Source organism: Cupressus sempervirens, chromosome 7 (genome assembly GCF_028749045.1).
Source record: "Cupressus sempervirens isolate cs-2001-9-10 chromosome 7, ASM2874904v1, whole genome shotgun sequence".
In the NCBI taxonomy this organism is placed as follows: domain Eukaryota; kingdom Viridiplantae; phylum Streptophyta; class Pinopsida; order Cupressales; family Cupressaceae; genus Cupressus; species Cupressus sempervirens.
In genome coordinates this window covers 471938705-471955161 of record NC_143124.1, presented here as the reverse complement: position 1 = coordinate 471955161, position 16457 = coordinate 471938705, and the positions used below count along the sequence as shown (strand labels likewise).

General features: G+C 37.8%; 1 protein-coding gene across 5 annotated transcripts in view; it reads right to left on the bottom strand.

Annotated features, from left to right (window-relative positions):
* Nucleotides 1–16457, bottom strand: part of LOC149547595 (disease resistance protein RUN1-like) — a 43495-nt gene that overhangs the window by 1628 nt on the left and 25410 nt on the right. For 3 of the 5 annotated variants that reach the window (XM_089791712.1, XM_089791713.1, XM_089791714.1), the window contains one exon: nucleotides 7478–7589. In XM_089791712.1, coding sequence (XP_089647838.1) covers nucleotides 7478–7589 — 112 coding nt within the window. Of the gene's footprint in view, nucleotides 1–330; nucleotides 430–7477; nucleotides 7590–8189; nucleotides 8325–16457 lie in introns of those variants that run through there. The other 2 variants (XR_016353898.1, XR_016353899.1) reach the window with 2 other exon arrangements.

Below are 16457 nucleotides of genomic sequence, written 5' to 3'. Positions count from 1 at the left end.
ATATACACGAAACAAATGTAAAAGAGTAATGTGTAACATTCCTGTGAAGAGTCAATTTATGCATTACAAATGCAATTAAACCATCATATTGTGAAACAAAGGAGAATTTATCAATGCAATGTTTTATACACATTCTTGTATTTATTGTTGGTTTACTTCTCTATAAAAATATTTATGGGAACAGGGAGTACAAAAAAATATGCTCAACAAAATGAACAAAAATATTCAATGCTTTCAGAAGTACTGGCTGTAAATGGAGTTCAAACCAAGATTTAAATTTAAACTGTCCTTGTCATATCAAGTCCTGAAACTCATGCAATACTCAAGCACCTTGAATCTACACAATCCTTTGAGCACTACTGTATACGTGTCTCTTCCACTTGGCTTCTCCATTCCTCGAGATGCATATAAAGCTCTAGCAGAAACTCCCTGTGATAGACGAGGTGAAGCATTTGAGTTGTAGCAATTTAAATATAATGGTTCCAAACTATTCATAGAATGTGCATTCCTTACTTGTCTTGATATACATAATTATTCTGTAGTGAATGTTCAAAATAATGTTAACATTAACAATAATGCTACAAAGATGACTTTCGAAGATGTTCATGGAGACCACAGGATAATCATTGATCCCAATAATATGTTTTTTGTGCAAAGATACAGGGGTTTGTTTCTTCTTCATTTTGCTTGATGAATTGTGCCTGGCTTCTTCTCATTAGACTTTTTCCTTTTGTTAAACTACTTTGATGCTCTTTATGCTTTCAGATTCTTCAAAAGTTGTTGTTTTGCAAACCTTCTAATGTTATAACTTGACTTTATATTTTGATTATTGCAGACCTATTTTGGTTGTTTTGTGACATTAATATACTCTTCTTTTTCTGGTTATTAAGCTTCCAGCTCTTGATGCTCAAGTTGGTGATATTCCAATAGCCCTATGTCAGGTGGTGTTGGCTGCAAGATGATGGGCTGTAACAGCAAAGTTTGAGGCCTGTGATGCCAAGTTTGATAGTCATGGTGGTACGGTGGATGCCTGTGATGCTCATAGGTAAAGCCCTTCTAGGGACCCTTGAGTTTGTGTGTTGGCTTTATTTTCTGTGTCATGATCTAGATATATTAAATGGTTGCCCATGTGTGGGTTTGTTGATGTTCATTTTAGTTAGGCATTTTTATGTTTGTTTTGGCTAAGGATCTGTAATCATTAAGCAGAGGGGGCTATAGAACCCCCTCTACTATTATCTTAGAAAACGTGCTCTCTTTTTTGTTTTTTAATGGAAGCTCCCCCATTAGATCAGAGGATGCACTCAAGTGCTGCTTTGCTCGCAGGAGATTGATAATTGTAGATAATAAGCCAGTGGACCAAGCCGACAGCTCAGACTAGAACAAGGTTAAGGAAGTCACTATGGATAATCACCTTCTGTCATGAACTCCAACTGTTGTCAAACATCTTCTGGCCATTCATTACAAAGGGAAATTAGAATGCCTATCACACTCCCCAGGTTACAGAGAGGGAAATTGATGATGACAGCTATGATATCTAAAATTTTGCATGGTATCTGTCAAGGGAATGCAAAATGCTATGGGCCATGGCTCTGTTGAACTCAAATCTGGGGTCTTTTAGCTGCTGGGAGATGATAAGGGTGTGCATCCAGGGGAATGTAGGGTGTGGTGTTGGATCTTGGCCCTCCCTAGATTTTTTTATTTTTGCTGGTTGTTAATGTCAGCTGTTGTTGTCTTGTTTCTTGGTGTTTTACCGCTATTAATTTCTTGGATTGGGGGCCCTTATTAGATCCTCATACTATTATCTTTATAAAACAAATAATTCAATTATTAGAAATGCTGCAATAAGTATATATCATATTCTTGTCCGGTAACACTTCATGTCTTGATAAGTAGGGGACATTTTTCCACAGCAAGTCAAGTTGTGATATTGCTATCAAGATTTAACTGTGTAGTATTTGAGTCAAACTCATTGACTCATGTTTCATGAATAGTGATTCACATGAATCCATCTCTCCTGACAATAAATGGAGCACTTAGCACTCATTGGATCAAGGTGATGCTCACAAGGGTGAAGCACCAGGACTTCCCGGGAGGTCACCCATCCCAGTACTACTCCAGCTTGAGCATGCTTAACTACAGAGTTTCCTCCATGGTTAAAGCCATTCAGCTTGCAACCCCATTTGCAAAACCTTCACCAAGTGTTGTACCTTATGAACCATTCATTAGAAAGCCCCTTAATGAGTGCTAAGTGAGCATCACCTAGATCCAATGAGTGCTAAGTGTTCCATTTAGTGTTATGAGAGATGGATTCATGTGAATCACTACTCATGAAACATGAGTCAATGAGCTTGACTCAAATACTACATAGTTAAATCCTAATAGCAATATCACAATTTGACTTGCTGTGGAAAAATGTCTCCTACTTATCAATTGATGAGCTTAAGGGGCTTTCTAATGAATGGTTCATAATGCACAACACTTGGTGAAGGGTTTGCAAATGGGGTTGTTAGATGAGTGGGTTTAACCATGGAGGAAATTCCATAGTTAAGCACACTCAAGCTGAAGTAGTACTGGGATGGGTGACCTCTCGGGAAGTCTTAGTGTTTCACCCCTGTGAGCATCACTTAGATCCAATGAGTGCTAAGTGTTCCATATATTGTCATGACAGATGGATTCATGTGAGTTACTACTCATGAAACACGAGTCAATGAGTTTGACTCAAATACTACACAGTTAAATCCTGATAGCAATATCACATCATGTCTTTTCATGGAGTCATTTTAAAGTAGGCACTTTGCATCATTATTATCAAATATACCTAGCTGTCTTGAAATAGGAGGTCAAAATATTGTTTTAGTTTTCTTCCTTGGGTTGTAGAAGATCAAGGGTCCCATAGAGGTTTGACTATGCATGTTTCAAGAACTTGGTGAGCTTACATATCCTTTCAAAGAACTACTTTCTCTTAGGAGGCAAGGTTGTTCGTTTTGCTTAAAAATGTAATCTTTACTCCCATGTCTTGGTTAGGTTTTTAGAATCACCAAGCTTTTTTAAAGAAAAATTCAATTATTGAAGCTAAAAAGTCTAAAACTAAATGTATCGAACAATTATTTTATCTACATAAAGATTATATGAATCAGATGCACATTCCATGCTGCCTACAAACTTTGGTTTCTGAAACAATGCAGTGTGTTCTCATTCCCCTATTTATTTGTCTCTTAGTAAACTTTCATTGCATCGAGTCAATCACATTTTAATAATGGTCCATTTCATTCACTAATTTACAGTGCATTGATCAATTAAACAATGATTGATCTTAGGCCTAGACTCTCAAACTAAACTTTTTAACTATTCTAATAGTAATTCATCTTACTTTAAAGTCGAATTTAACCATTGCAATGATTGGCAGACACCGATATAATTTGTTGTTTTCTTTCAATAAAGAATGTGAAACAAACCTCTTATGCCACTGAAGATGGTCTTATGGCGACTTATTACCATCAGACAAACTATTCAAATATCCTTTACTATTTCTCTCTCCCATATTTGTAATGTGACCTTAGTCATGGCACTACTATCAACATTATTGTTATCTCCAAAATCTGCACCCTAATTGCTTTAAGTCCTGAAACCCTTGGTGATTTTGGAAAAACACTGGATCAACCGGAGGTTGTGGGTAACCTATGCCCTGATTAAACCTCCAGATTCTAGGCCGGTTCTTATACGATATATCTGATATCTCACCTATGCTAATGAAGACGTAAAACTTGTATGGAAAAGGGTAAAGAGGTAAACTTGAAAATATAAAACCTAAATGATAAAAACTAAGGTGATATACTAGAATTGATAATGTGAAATACTGTTATAACACAATGAACGATTTCAACAGATAATCATGAAAACATAGCTTGAAAGCGCCGTTAATCCACATAAATATTTTAAGAGAAGGTCAAAATATGAACATATGAAAGGAAAAAAATCACAATCGAATATATCACCAAGGAAACACAACTCAAAATCTATGAATCACAGAGATCAAACATTGAAGATGCAAAATGAGATATTACCCAAAAGGTTTATCAATAAAAAACAACTAAATAACATTAATCACCATAAAGCATACAACCAAATCCTTTACTCCAAAAGCTGAATCCAATGCAAACTATATTACGATCAAAGGCCCAAATAACAATATCTCTATATAATAGCTCAGAAAAATCAAGAAAAAGATGCCAAGGACGAATATCACATGCACATCTGTCTCCTCTCAAAATTTGAACCCCTTCTCTATAAACAAGAGGGGTATATAACAATAACGAACTCAACACCACCTTTCCACAAAATCAAGAAGTAAGGGTCGAAATTATAAGTTAACCATTTATAAATATAGGCTAACAATTCCAAAAATATGCCTCATGCACTCCAAACTGTACCTTGACTACACACGCATGTAAACAAGTCCAAGAAGACTCTAAAAATGCCAAAAAATAGCTCCATAATTGACACCAAAGTCGTGAGTCTGATCTGTGAGTCCAAAAATAGCAACTCCTCGAATTTAGACATTAAACATGCAAATTCCCTCTTGACAACACTTAAGTCTAATTTTAACTCTGCCTTTTAACATCATTTATTATTTATTGCATTTTTAGTTATTATTATTAACTAGTTGATTAATAATCTATCAACTACTAATAATAATTTTACAATTTCTTCAAAATACAATAAGAATAAATACATTATTAACCAAAACAAATAATATGGATTTTCAAAATTAAATCCTATACCATTAGTCTTAATTAATAATTTACCATCTCCTTATAATGTTGCGGACCCGAAATTTTATAAAACATAAGAAAGGAATGTTAAAAAGTAACAAAATCATATTTTTGGCATTCGAATGCTCATTTGTAAGAATAGAGGAAACATAGGGTTAAAACCCTAGCCGAAAATGGAAAAGAACTAGTTTTTTCTTGCTATCCGTGGACTTCTTTGTTGTTGCAGCCGTCATTCTCCATGCCTAGTTCGACTGGTTATTCTCCTTTCTTGCCGTGAGTGTAGTTGCATTCTCTATTTCTTGTTGTGAGCTTCTCCTTTTTGTTGTTTGATGCGTGAGCCATTGGGTCTTTATTCTCCGCTATTATGGTCTTGGATGCCATTATATCTCCTGCTATTTTGTGGCTCCTTGTAGCTGTGAGTGTTGCTCGACTAGGTCTTCTCTTTCATACAGTGAGTGTAGTTACTATTGTTTATTGTGAGTCATGGTGGTAGACGTTTGTGCTGTGGCTGCTATATCTCCATTTCGTTTTGTGGCTTTGCTTCTTGTCTATGCCGGAGTAGCTTCTCCATTTCATGACTCTTTCTTTACCGTTTCTTGGTTCTGGTTATAGCCACGAGTGCTCTGGTTTTTGTGGAGTTTTGTTGGCTCATTTCCTTGTTGGTTTATTGTTTGTTGTGACTCTGGTTTCTCCTTTTCATGGCTTCTTCTTTGTCACTCCATTTCATGGCTCATGTACTTGCTGGGCTTTTGTTGTGAGACACTTATTACTTCAGATGCCGTGGCTTCTTCTGATTCCGTATCTCTCCTCTATGCCATGAATTATTCTTTTACCAAATTTTCTATGGTATTTGTTTGGATTTGCACATATCAAGAATCAAGAATCATTGTTTTGGTAGCTGTTTTATCCATACAACCCTTGGTAAAATACCGTTGTAGAAGTTCAGTTGAATTAGTTATGTGACATAACTTATGTCTTTCACAGCCATAAATCCCTATCTGTTGCTCATAACTAGTATTTGGATATGAGACTTCATGGCCTTGAGTGCTGTTATGATCTAGATCACATAGTGTTGTGTATGCAGTCTTTTACTCCATGCTAAGATTTTGTTGTAGCTATGCTTTTCTTCAGTATTTGCTGGAGTTACTCCATTTATGGGTCTTTGCTATCTCCTGCTGTTTGCCATCAGTATTTGCTAAATATGGGACTTGTAATTTCTGATAATTGTTGGTGCTAAGAAATTTATGGGTTATCTTAATTCTTGCCATCATAAAAGAATATTTTTGAAGTTTTTTCTGATGTAAATCCATTTGGGTTTTCTGCTATAACCGATCTTATTTTCCTAAGATCTATTTGTTGTATAAACCTCATTTGTGACTCTGAATTCATTCCTTCAGTGAGGCAATGTTCTATCTCAATTATATGGCAACTCTCTTTCATTTGTATGGATTTCCAGCATATAAATTTCCTCTATTGGATTTCTGGTAGGCCAAATAGCTATATGACATAACAACCACTTGAATGAAAAAACTAAATATAAAAAATAGGATTATCGTTCCTTCCGATTTCCTTCTCCTCAATACTATTTGCCACTGGTTTTTTTCTTTATAGTAATTGGTCTTGATTGGAAGGATTGTTCCCACCGCTGCACCTTTGGTATTTTGCATGTCTTCTTTAAATTCTTAGCTGGAATCTCCTTGTCTGCTATTTAATTTCAGCCCTTGATAATACATTGCTTTGTCCTAAATAGTGATTGTTGTTTATAGCTCCATTCTTTAAAACATATTGCGTAGGTTTTGAAGATAATGCTTCCAGCTGGCTGTAGCTTTCCCTCTTAGCACACTTGTATTGCTCTTTGCTGCAACTTGATATTTTCAGCCCTATTACTCCATCTGAAACAAAAGGTTTCAAGCCTATTCGATTCGTCCCTTTAATGTTTTGAATCTTTTTTTTTTTTATATTAAAAACAAAAGGTTTCAAATCAAATATGACTCGTCCCTTTAATGCTTTTGTCTATCTGCTATGAATCTGTCATCAATATTAATTCAATCTATTATGATCTGCTGTACAGGAAATGAATATGTTAATACTGAAGCATTTATTGTAAGTCATCTTTCTCTGCTGATGTATGTCTTTATTTTGTTGAGATGAGTAGCATGTTAGGACCATGAATGTGAGGTGAAGCGAGGTACTAGCATGCTTAGATCCATTGGATCTAACCTAATTTCTTCATGAATGCAAGGATCAGATGCATGGAAGGGACGCGGTTCGGGGCAGCGAACGGATGGATGCGGATGAATGCAACTCAACCAGTCATTACAGGCAATGATTGGTGCCCATGACCTTTCCTCTCTTTATACTTCTTTCATGTTATTTATTTCAGTAGAGTAGGAATATATATCAGTAGATAGAGACTACTCTTATGGTCAAATGTGTGAGAGAAATTCACTTTCTACATCTTTATTTCATGCTTGTTAATATCAATTGTACCATCATGGTGAATAATACAAAAAAAAATCTATTATTTCAGTATGAATGAAAAGATACTTCTTTTTTGCAATTTTGAATATAAATTGAAAGTGACAAACATGTATGCTTTACTCCATTTGAACATGTGTGAAAATTGAGTAACAATCATCAACAACAAAACTACCAAATTCAATACCATACCTACTCATACTAATACATAAAAATAAAGTATGTACCTGGTGATAAGGTAGGAAAAGTAGGGACACCCTTTGCAACCTGTGTATCTCTAACAAAAAGAATCCCGATCAAACCTTTCTCCTCCTTTGCCCACAATTCTTGCTCCACTAACTTCACAGTGCGATCAGAAAAACAACCAAAACACAAGCACAGGTAGAATTCAGTAAAAGATGTATAAGACCCTAATTATTCGCATTGAATAGGCAAATCAACCACCAAACGGAAATAGCCTCACTAAAACAGCATCAAATATGCCTAAGATACATTTTTTGAGTGCATGTGCCTAAACTTAAAAAAGAACGAATTTTACTTATCAATAGTAGAACGCAAAATCCGTAAACATGTAATTTCATGCCAATAAAGCTAAATATAACCTTTTCATCTAGATTAACTTGCAGTTGAAGTTTAGCGGATTCTAACAATGGCAATGGGCAGGAAAACCTTGTTCCATAATGGAAAAATTGCCAATTTGCTCAACAAATACCAATACCATCATTTTTCATAATTTTACAATTCTAATCCTAGACCCTGTATGCCAACAATCTACTGCATGATATTTGTTTAGCAATACAAACCAAACTGAAAATAACCCATCAAACAAATGTCATACAATATCAAAGTGTTCCATTCCATCCTCCACATTCTGAAAATGCAAGAAAACCACCAAACTGAGCTCTAACCAGCAAAAATGACAGGGAAAAAGAGACTGACCACAATAAGAAAAGGAAAATGGAATATGAAGAAGCTGTTCTTGACATTTGCCTTTTGGAAGTCTTGCTACTTGTTGAAGCTTTTCACCTATCATGATATGTTTCCAGCACCCCTCATATTTTTCTTGCAAGTTTTCTAAAAAGGAAAAGAAAAATACACCGGAAATAAAACACACAGCCAATGGAAGTTCACTTTAATAGGAAAATTTACTCATGATATAAGATAAACGGAGGATGCACAATGTCTTAGGAGCAAAGTAATGTAGAAATGCTATTGAAAACATTAGTATCCTGCATTAACAACAAGGATTACAAAGCATCTACTAGTAATGCTCATAAGATATAATAAATGTTTATGAGATTCAGCTTTGAAATTTTTCAAATATGACAGTACCTTAATGTTTTTAGAACATTATGGGCACTAACGAGCATAGTCTACTTTAATGCAAATTATTCATAGATTCATAGCTTTTTGAAATACTTTAAAACAGTGTTACTCAAGTGCGCACTTGAGGTAAAACCAGCTTGCACCTAGTATGCATATGTCCTGGGTGCAAGTACATTGTGCACCCGCGCTCCACAACCACCACCAAATCATAACCACACCAATCGATGCACCAGAGAGGATGAAGGTTCTTCTTGGGTGTGGGGGTGCGAGGGTGTGTCCAGGGTGCATCTAACACCATGGTCAAAAAGTAAAAAAAAAGAGAGTTTTTGGTGTTATTTTTTTATTTTTATTTTTAACATGGGAACCCTAATTGGGTGTGGGAACCATGAGGTCTCTTTTAAGGTTTAATTAAGGCCAATATTGTTGGCAATTTAGTAGGGTAAATGATATAAGGTTGTCATTTATGTCAACATATAGTCAAGATTGAGCGAGCAAATAATTGTTTAAGTATCACAAAGTTTATCTATTAGCATAGGCATAGTTTTGGTCAGCGTAGTTCACGAAAGTATTTCTGGCACATGGACACTAAGGTACAGACAGAACAAAGTATGAGGATACTACATATGAGAGTGTGAGGTTGTACAAACAATATGAACAAAGATATTCCAGTTTTACAGTGACAGTGTTGAACAAACATAATAGGGTAAAGATAAGAAAATAGATATTCTAAGTTAAGGAATTATGTTTTTTAACAAAATAATTACTTGACTAATTAGGGACAACATTCTAGATGTTATCCCTAAGTCAACAAGAGTTAATTTTGTATTTTGGAAAATGTATAAAGTAATGAAGGCTAACAGTATAAAGAACATAACTTGAAATGCGAAGTTGTGTGATGTCTATGACATTGAAATGCCATTCTTTTGATATGTGAATTCTGATGTTAGATTAGAGTGGTAAGGATATATGATCATTTTTTGTGAAAATTAAAAAAGGCAAATCAGTTATTGAAGACATCAGCAGCAGTAAGAGGTTTTGTACTTACCCCTTGTATTTAAGAACATTATTATTTATTGCATGTTTGGGCAGTGGGCTCATCTTCCATACTTTGTATATTGTAATAACAACTCCTAATAGGGTTGATGCTTCTAACAAAGCCTAATTGTCTAATAAGGACCGAGACACTATATGGATGTAATAAACTCTTAATAAGGTCAATATCTTTCTTTTGATTGTGGATCATTTTGTGGGTACCATCCCCACTAAGGTTTTCCCTAGGCCAGGTTTCCCTAGTTAACAAAATATGGTGTTATGTGTTGCATTACTTTATGGTTGTGTTTATTGTTTAGTATAATCAATTTACTTTCATATGCAAGTTATAAGATTGTTAACGATATCCATAATTGGAAAGAAGTTTGTGGAATACTGATCCACCCCCCTCTCAGTATTTCCTATTTCAAACAATTGGTATTAGAGAACAGTTACTCAGAGAAGTCCTAATAGCTTGAGTAAGATCTATATGGATATGGATAAGTTACAAAATAACCTAGAAAAAGCTCTTGAGCAATGTGATGTACTTACAGAAAAGAGAGATACTTTGAAAGACAAGTATGAAGATGCCAAAGACTACATTGTAAAATTGAAGGACAAGATTGAATATGTTAGATTTAAGAAAGAGTCTAAAGACTAGACCAAGGAATGCAATGAAGTTTCAAGGCTTAAGAAAGAGAATGAGATCCTAAAACATGAGCTAGAGATTACCAATCTAAAGTTGAGCTTCAAGGATGATGATAAGAAGATTGAATCAGATTTGAGACCTAAGAATGCAGATATGAGATCTAAACTTGTGAAGATGACATCTGAACTTGAATCATTGAAGTTGCAGTATGCAGAACTTGATAAGTATAATGCAATTGTGAAAGGAGAGTTAACACAGTTTAAGCTACATCTTGAGAAGTTATACTCCAACACTGAGAAGCTTGATGAGCAGATCTATATACAAAGACCTTATGACAAGACTGGTCTTGGATATTATGAAGGAGGATCATCTAAGAAAAATGGGGTTACAAAAGAATTAGATATTGTGATCCAAAAACTTGAGCATAAAAATCTGAACAAGGTTGAGTCAAATCAATCTGAAGATTTACCTAGGCAATCTGAACAAGTTGAATCACCTAAGTGTAATGACCCTCTCTATAAAGGCCACTGAAACCCTCAAACTGAACTTAGGAATTTTGTCAAACACTTGGCATGTAATGAATAATAACAGTAACAATATTCAGAATATGGCAATTTCAGATTTGATACTTTCAGAATATAATCGCAGAATTACAATATATATAAAGCCTTTGAACGATATTTCAATTACAATGCAATAAATTCTGAAATTATTTTATTACCAATTCTGGTCTGATTATTACAATGACTGTATGACAGCAAATTTACCCAAAAATTGACATATTTCAGAATGCAAGAACCTGGTTTGAAGAACTATGGAAGAACACCACGTTTTGCTGCAGATCGTTGATGAAGACCTCCAACCGCACCCCCAAACTATCCTTAATTTGCTGCTGCTGCCCAAACTAGCAGGGTCGTACCAGGCCGTACCTGTACGGCTGCTGAAATAAAATAATATTAGGGTTTTGGGACCCCCAAATGCAAGGAAAATGGGCGCCTAGGGTTAGGTAGTAACCCTGTAAAACCATAAAAAATAACTCCAAGGGGTTGAGGAGATATGAGCAATTATGTGGTTCCGAACCCTGCTTTGCCAATTCTGAAAATGCACTTATTCTGTCTTCAAACTCTTGTCAAATGCTTCTCCAATGATAGGGCAAATCTGAAATCCTTATTCCAACCAAAAACAAACCCTAACAACGAATTCTCAATAAGCTCCAATGAGATGGCTGAATACCAACTCCAATTATGCAACAATTCAGGTGATATTTCACACCCTCAAAGTCGCCAATCCAAGGGAGTGATTCGTTCCCAAAGATCGAATAATTTGCAGATCCAAAGTCCACAAATGTCTTCACAATGAAGAAGTAGAAGAGTTCTCCAATCCAAGCATGTCCAAATGAGAGGCCCAGCCCTCTATTTATTCACTTTTCTAAGAAGTTGCTAGAACTTCTAGAAACATCCTTTATAAATTCCCATTATAATGCACTTTTTTATAATAAAGTAATTTTATAAAATAAAAAGTGCAACTCAAATTAAAATTATAACATGTGGGCCCCAATATCACATAATGATAAAATATAACCTCTTAACACTTCTTCAAGAGCAAGATATGACTATCTGATCCGCAGAATTGACTCTCTTTCCACACCATTTGCCTACGAGAGTCTGGAATAGGCAAATCCATGATCAATGCCATGTCGAACTAAAGAGGGGACATTACAGTCCGCCCCTCCTGAAATTGCTTGGCCTCAAGCAATCTCAACGCCGGGTGCTGCAAAATAGCCTCCCCCTCCCAAGTAGCATCCTCAACAGGTAAATCTTTCCACTTAACCAAGTATTCTCTGATCACCCTTCTACGAAGCTGCTTTTCTCTGCTCTCCAGGATGGATTGTGGTACTAAAATCAATTTTCCCTCATCGTCTAAAGGAGGTAATACTGCAGAAGGCACCACATTCTGACCCAACGCCTTCTTGAGGCGTGACACATGAAACACATTGTGCACTCTGCTGTCTGCGGGAAGCTCCAACTCATAAGCCACTTCACCAACTCGCCTGATAATCCTGAATGGTCCATAATAGCGTGGCTTAAGTTTCTCTGCCCCACTCTTCTTAAGAGTAAATTGCCTGTATGGCTGCAACATGAGGTAAACCATATCATCTACCTCAAAACTACGCTCAGTTCTCTTCTGGTCTACATACTGCTTCTGCTGGTTCTGAGCTCTTGCAATATTGTCTTTGAGGGTAGCAACTATATCCTTACTCTCCTGTAATAATTCACCTGCACTGGGTACCCGGCTGTCGCTCAACAACAAATCCAAGAAACTAGGTGCTTCATAACCGTAAAGTGCCATGAAGGGTGTCATCTGTATAGTCATATGATATGTAGTATTGTAACAATACTCGCAGAGATATATCCATCTGACCCAAGCTCGCTGCTGAGCTGCCACATAATTCCTTAAATATCCTTCCACCCATTTGTTCACAATTTCTGTCTGACTATCGGTTTGTGGGTGATAGCTTGTGCTGGGTGTAAGCTCCGTGCCACATAACCGGAATACCTCCTGCCAAAAGTGACTCATGAAACGGCTATCCCTATCACTCACAATGTTCTGAGGCAAGCCGTGCAATCTGAAAACCTCCCGAAAGAAAACCTCTGCCACCTGAGCTGCTGAATGTGTAGTAGTGATAGGAAAGAAATGAGCATATTTCGTTAATCTATCTACCACCACATAAATACAATCTCGTCCTTGTACCTTGGGCAAACCTGTGATAAAGTCCATGGAGATGCATTCCCACTTCCTGTCGGGAATTGGAAGTGGCTGTAGGAGCCCTGCCGGATAGCTGTGTTCTTGTTTGTTTTGCTGGCAAACATGACACTCTCGAACATACTGCAAAACATCAGCTTTCAGCCCCTTCCAAGTGAACCGCTCTCGAACCGACTTGTAAGTCTTGAAGTACCCGGGATGGCCTGCTGTCGGTGAGTCGTGAAGTGCTCTCATAATCAGTTGCTTAACCTTCGATCCTGGGACTAGGTAAATCCGGTTCTTGTAAATGATCAAATCATCTACAAGTGTGTATCTGGTATCAATCACTGTTCCCTCTACTATATCGGAGGCCCATGTATCCCTGACATACTCTGCTATAATCAAGTGTCGCAAATCCTCTGATATCTGAACCATAAGAGTGAGGTGTGGCCTTCGAGATAGAGCATCTGCAACAACATTCTGAGTTCCCTTGACATATGAGATGTCAAAATCATATGCCTGCAACTTACTTACCCACTTTTGTTGGCGATCATTCAGGTCCTGCTGTCCCAAGAAATGCCTCAGACTGTTATGATCAGTTTTAATACAAAACTTGCTACCCACAAGATATTGTCTGAATTTGGCCAAAGCATGCATGATGGCCAACATCTCCTTATCATATATACTGAATGAATGCTCAGGGCCTCTGAGCTTCCTGCTCTCATAAGCTATGGGGTGCTTATTCTGCATAAGTACAGCACCTACTCCCTCTCCAGATGCATCACATTGAAGCTCAAATGGCTTCGTGAAATCAGGTAATGCTAGAACTGGGCACGTAGTCATTATCTCCTTAAATCTCATAAAACAGTCCTGTGCCTTCTGAGTCCACACAAATTCCCCTTTTTTCAGTAAATCTGTCATGGGAGCTGCATGTCGTGAGTAGCCACTGACAAACCTACGATAAAAACCACATAAACCAAGGAACCCCCTCAACTGTGTAAGGTTCTCTGGTGGAGGCCAATCAACAATAGCGCGAATCTTTTCAGGATCCATCCGCACTCCCTCTGCACTAATGATGTGTCCTAAATATAACAGCTTGGTCATCCCTAAGTCACATTTGGACTCCTTTGCATACAAGGACTCCTTCTGTAGAATGCTCAACACCGTCTCCAAATGCTCTAGATGCTCCTGCCATGATCGGCTATAGATCAGAATGTCATCAAAAAACACCAGCACGAATTTCCTCAACTGATGGTGGAAAACTCTGTTCATAGTGGACTGGAAAGTGGCAGGTGCATTGGTCAGGCCGAAAGGCATGACTACAAACTCAAAGTGCCCACAATGACATCTGAAAGTAGTTTTCTCAATATCCTGTTCACGGACTCTGATCTGGTGATATCCTGATCTCAAATCAATTTTCGTGAAATAACAGGCCCCATGCAATTCATCTATCAACTCATCAATGCGAGGAATAGGATACCTGTTCTTAATGGTTCTCTTATTTAATGCACTGTAATCAATACACATCCGAAGCGTTCCATCCTTCTTTTTTACCAAAACAACAGAAGATGCAAAAGGTGACTTACTGGGTCGGATGTGCCCCATCGCTAGCAACTCCTCAATGGTCCTTTCGATCTCGTCCTTGAGTCGCTTTGGATGTCGATATGGTGTGACCATGATATGTTTAGCACCTTCCTCCAGCTCAATAATATGCTCAATGCCTCTGTCCGGTGGCCTGCCTGGTGGAATCTCACTGAATACCTTTTCGTACTTAATCCTCAACTTCTGAATATCAGGATGATATTCCGCCTTATGTTGCTCCTCCTGTGTAGGTATCAAAGTACAAACTGCTGCCCACTCTATATCATTATGCCTAGTTAATCTCTCCAGCCGCCTAAATGAGATAGTCCTGATGTCTCCATTACGGATAGCCTTTAGCACATGAGTCCTACCATTCATTTCGAATTGTATCTCCATATCCTCTAATCTTAGGGTAACCACCTTCAATGAATGTAGCCACTGCATTCCAAGTACTATGTCCATGTCACCCATGTTGACCACATGATAGTCCGCCTTAAACTCATAGTTGTTCAAGCGCAAAGGTAAGTCTCGTACCATCCTGTCACAACGAAGAGTGTATCCATCAGCTACCTTGACTCTTAGTCCCTCGAATTCCTCAGTAATGAGTCCACGCTTCTCTACGAATCGTGCATCAATGAAATTATGCGTGGCACCTGTGTCCAACAATGTAATAACCTTCTGCCTAGCCAAGACCCCCCGAAGTCTGAAAGATCCCTCTCTCTGGATACTAGACAGTCGTGCTTCCTGTAAATGTAGCTCTGTTTCCTGCTTTTGCCCTGCACTGTCTATCTCCTGCTCTCCCTCTGCTTCATCAGGATCCTCATCATGATGTTCTGAACCATCTGAATCTGAGCCTTCGTAATAAGCCCACATTGCCCGGTTGGCCTTCCCTTTTGGCCTCATAGGACAGTCATGGCCGTACTCATACGGGCCTTTGCAATAGAAGCATAGCTTCTTCCTACGCAAGTCATTAAGTGTCTCCTTGTCCAGCCTCTTACTTTCTTCCTTAGGTAGCTGTGACTCTCTATGAAAGGGTTTCCTGTCCTTATCTTTTCCTGAAGGGAAACTCTTTGCCTGAAATTTGTTTTTTGAAGTTGAAGAGGAATCCATGTCACGAGCTTTCTTAATGGCTTCCTGCAAAGTGGGAGGGTTGAGAGCTTTAATCCACCCTCTCAACGGATCAACTAACCCATCCATAAATAAAACCAATAGCCTTCGTTCAGATACATCTGTTACTAACACTGCAAGTTTCTGAAATTCTGAAATGTATGTTTCCAATGATCCCCACTGTTTAAGCTGGGCTAATTCCTTGAAATGGAGTTCTGGATCTCTCTTATCAAAACGTTCAATCAGTCTCTCCGTAAACTCCACATATGAGGTAATGTGTGCATGACCCATAGTGATCATACCATGATGCCACCATTCGTGTGCTAACCCATCCAGGTGAATTGCTGCATACTTAATAGCTTCTTCCTCAGACATAGGGTTCAATTGAAAGTATGTGTCAAGCTTTTGAACCCAAGCTCTTGCTGTAGACTTTCCCGAGCCATCATAATATGGTAACTGTAGTTTGCCTACTTTCTTTCGTAGCTCATAGTTCTGAGTCCTGTCTTGTCCACGGGGCATATGCTTCATCCGCACATCCATTTACTCTCTAAAGGTGATTGCAGCTGTAAAATCTGGACCCCCTGCTTCCCAATCTCTCCTTAGCTGATCCTGTATGTCAGTGATCTGGGGTTCTGGTACCGGCTGCTCTGGAGCTCTAGGAAGGAACGTAGGAATCATAGGCCTCGAACTCACTGTCCTAGCTTGCTGGGGGGCATGACCGAAATTGTTCCCAATTTGTTCGCCTCCATTATGTATCTCATCCTGATTATTCC